This window comes from Palaemon carinicauda, chromosome 20 (assembly GCF_036898095.1).
Source record: "Palaemon carinicauda isolate YSFRI2023 chromosome 20, ASM3689809v2, whole genome shotgun sequence".
Classification (NCBI taxonomy): domain Eukaryota; kingdom Metazoa; phylum Arthropoda; class Malacostraca; order Decapoda; family Palaemonidae; genus Palaemon; species Palaemon carinicauda.
In genome coordinates, this window is record NC_090744.1 from 93,253,405 (window position 1) to 93,256,992 (window position 3,588).

The 3,588-nt window shown below is 34.1% G+C and overlaps 1 protein-coding gene across 1 annotated transcript in view; it reads right to left on the minus strand.

The window, feature by feature from the left end:
- Window positions 1-2,573: 2,573 nt before the first annotated feature.
- Window positions 2,574-3,588, minus strand: part of LOC137659989 (WD repeat-containing protein 87-like) — a 15,456-nt gene continuing 14,441 nt past the window's right edge. Inside the window, exon 4 of the mRNA XM_068394726.1 lies at window positions 2,574-2,651. Coding sequence (XP_068250827.1) covers window positions 2,574-2,651 — 78 coding nt within the window. The remainder of the gene's footprint in view (window positions 2,652-3,588) is intronic.

Genomic DNA, 3,588 nt, shown 5'->3' on the forward strand with positions numbered 1-3,588 from the left:
TTTATATGTTGACTTGTTTTGATTGAATTTCCAGTGTATAGATAAATAAGCTATTCTGAATAACAATGCAATTTACTCCTTGCTCTCATTATCAAACACTTTCAAGGAAAACTACCTGCAAATTGCGCTCTTATTTTGGTTAACAGATTTTTCTATTCAATCACAGCATTACCATTAAACTTAAAAACTAAATCACAGCTTTAGTATTAAACTTGAAAGGCACAAGAAATTACTTTACGCCAATATATTTGCAAAGTTCTCCTCCATCACCTTTAACCCTTTTCGAAAAGGGCAACTACTCCTCTAACAAACCACCCTTACAAACCTTGGTCAGTAACTCAAAATTATCACCGACATATTGAAACTCTCTCTCTCTCTCTCTCTCTCTCTCTCTCTCTCTCTCTCTCTCTCCTATATTATTAAGGTAGTTCTCCTTTCTCCAATTTTTTGCTGGTAGAATTATGCAGTGGTCTTCAACTGTCTACCAGCTATCTTTATGTCCTTATCAGTTACTTATATAAGCTTTCTCAAATGAACATACACCAATTGTCCTCTTTTATCAATCACTTAAACTTTACTTTTATCAAAGTCTAAGGCTGTTAATCTCTTGGAAGAAAACGACACCTGAAAGGTGAGCTTCTCCTGAGGTCAGCTTCAACCAATATTATATTTTACTATTGCATGGCATGTCAAATAAATAAACAACATTGGTCCAGTGTTTGCAGTCACATACAATTTGTTTGGCTGGAGAAAACAAGCAAACTAACACATACATAATATGTACGTTACCTATATATACATACATTCATTCATTTTTCATGTTGTTTATTTGCATCTGAGCATCATGTTTTCCTGCAAGTTTTACTCATGCTCGCATACATATATATATATATATATATATACAGTATATATATATATATATATATTATATTATATTATATATTTATATATATATATATTATATTATATATATATATACATATATATATATATATATATATTATATTATATATATATATATATATATACCCACAATCACTATATATTTATATATACAGTATATATATATATATATAGAGAGAGAGAGAGAGAGAGAGAGAGAGCTAGCTGCTGCTGCTGCTACTGCTACAATTATTTTGAACCTTCTCACCCACTTCCTAAACCTTTAATATTTTACACCTCTGCCCTTGCCTATCTTACCCCTAACGCACCTCATCCCTCAATTTCTTGATATTTTCTTATGCTCCCCCTCCACCTCTACTCTGATTTGTCTTCATTTTATTTCATTGAAATTTCTTCCTCCTCCTCCTCCTCACCTAAATTATATGACATCAGTTTCGTTCTCCTCTTGCTCCTCCTCACCTATATACTCCATGACATCAATTACTTCTTCTTTCTCCTCCACCGTCTATTTCTTTTTCTTTAATTTTCACTTCTTCCACTTGAATTTCTCCCTCCTCTTCCTCCGCCTCCCATCTCTATTCTATGGCTTCAATTTCTACCTCCTCTGACTCCTCCTCACTTCAATTATATGACATTAATTTCTTCTACCGCCTCTTCCTCTCCAGTTTATGACTTCATTTTCTTTAATTTTCACTCCTTCCGCCTCAATTTCTTCCCACTCACCTCTATTTTACAACATCTATTTCTTCTTCTTTCTCCTCTTCAGTCTATGACTCAATTTTCTTTAATTTTCACTTCCAGCACATCAATTTCTTCTTCGTCCATCGCCTCCTTACCTCTATTTTACAACATCAATTTCTTCTTCTTTCTCCTCCTCCTCCTCAGTCTATGACTTCATTTTCTTTAATTTTCTCTTCTTGCACTTTAATTTCTTCTTTGTCCTTCGCCTCCTTGCCTCTATTCTTCGACACCGATTTCTTCTTTCTCCTCCTCCTTAGTCTATGACTTAATTTTCTTGAATTTTCACTTCCAGCACTTCAATTTCTTCTTCGTCCTTCGCCTCCTTGCCCTATTCTACGACACCAATTTCTTCTTTTTTCTCCTCCACAGTCTATGACTTAATTTTCTTTAATTTTCACTTCTTGCACTTTAATTTCTTCTTCGTCCTTCGCCTCTTTACCTCTATTTTACAACATCAATTTCTTATTCTTTCTCCTCATCCTCCACAGTCTATGATTTAATTTTCTTTAATTTTCACTTCTTGCACTTTAATTTCTTCTCCGTCCTTCGCATCCTTACCTCTATTTTACAACACCAATTTCTTCTTCTTTCTCCTCCTCCTCAGTCTATGACTTAATTTTCTTTAATTTTCACTTTCAGCACTTCAATTTCTTCTTCGTCCTTCGCCTCCTTACCTCTATTTTACAACATCAATTTCTTATTCTTTCTCCTCCTCCTCCTCCTCCTCAGTCTATAACTTCATTTTCTTTATCGGGCTGGTCCTACGCCTGGTGTCTTTTGAGGGTAGCCGTGTCCGCCGTGTAAAAGGAGGCCGTAAAAGTTGTCGTCTTGATTCTGTCTTTGTTTAAGGAAAGCCATTATGCGCTGAAGACGTCGTTTTACAGGCAGGCGAGTGAGACGAGCATCCCACCTAAATATGGGATGCAACATCATAAACTCCCGGGTCGGTGGATTATGTTTACAATGGCTTTGGGGGAGAAGAGGGATGGGGAAGGGGGAGAGGCGGACTGGATGTAGGGAGAAAGGAAGATTTGAATATAAATATTGTGGTAAAGGGTCACACTCAGATATTTAAAGGGATATTTTCCTTCTGCCTGTCTTTCTGTCTATATCTACCCACGATTGTTGCCTGCTCAGTATTGCTTCAGAAAATCTCTATCTCTCTCTCTCTCTCTCTCTCTCTCTCTCTCTCTCTCTCTCTATTCAAATTCAAAATAAGGTGATAATAAGGTGCTAGTTTATAACCCGAGTTCTGCCATGTTATTAAGCTCTCCATTCTCCAATTTCTTGCTGGCAAAATTATGCATTGTAACATAAATGTATAAAAAAAATAACCTCCCTCAAGGCATTAAGATTTTTTTTTTTATGTTTTCATCACTTTATCTTCTTGTACAAGGAATAATTTGCAGAAAATTTATGTTCCCTTTATGCAAATCGACATAGACTAAAACACAACCTCCAAAGACTGAAAATAAAGCAAAGGAATATGCAAAGAAAAAAAAAAAGTAAAACGTATCATATACGAATAATGCAAAATAAACAAAACCGAATGGACAGAATTAATGAATATCTATGTCTGTATAGTCTGTGTCTATTTTTGTCTGAATATCAAATAGAAAATTATAAAAAATTCCTGTGCTTGATAATATGATAATATATGCAATATATGCATTATACGAAAGTATTTTACTTCATTTTCTAGTTTATCTTTTACTTGCTATAGTTTAAATTCCAAACTATCAACTCCGCTGGAAGTGAACTATCATACATTTATCAGAATAATTCTCTAATCTATGTTCCTGAATACATATAAGAAATTCCATTTAGGAAGGATGAAAAAATAAAAATTCTCATTATTTTATACTACAATCTTCTCTTAATGTACAGCTGCCCTATAATGGAAATAAGCAATCTAATCTTTTTATATTTCATATTTTTGTAAAT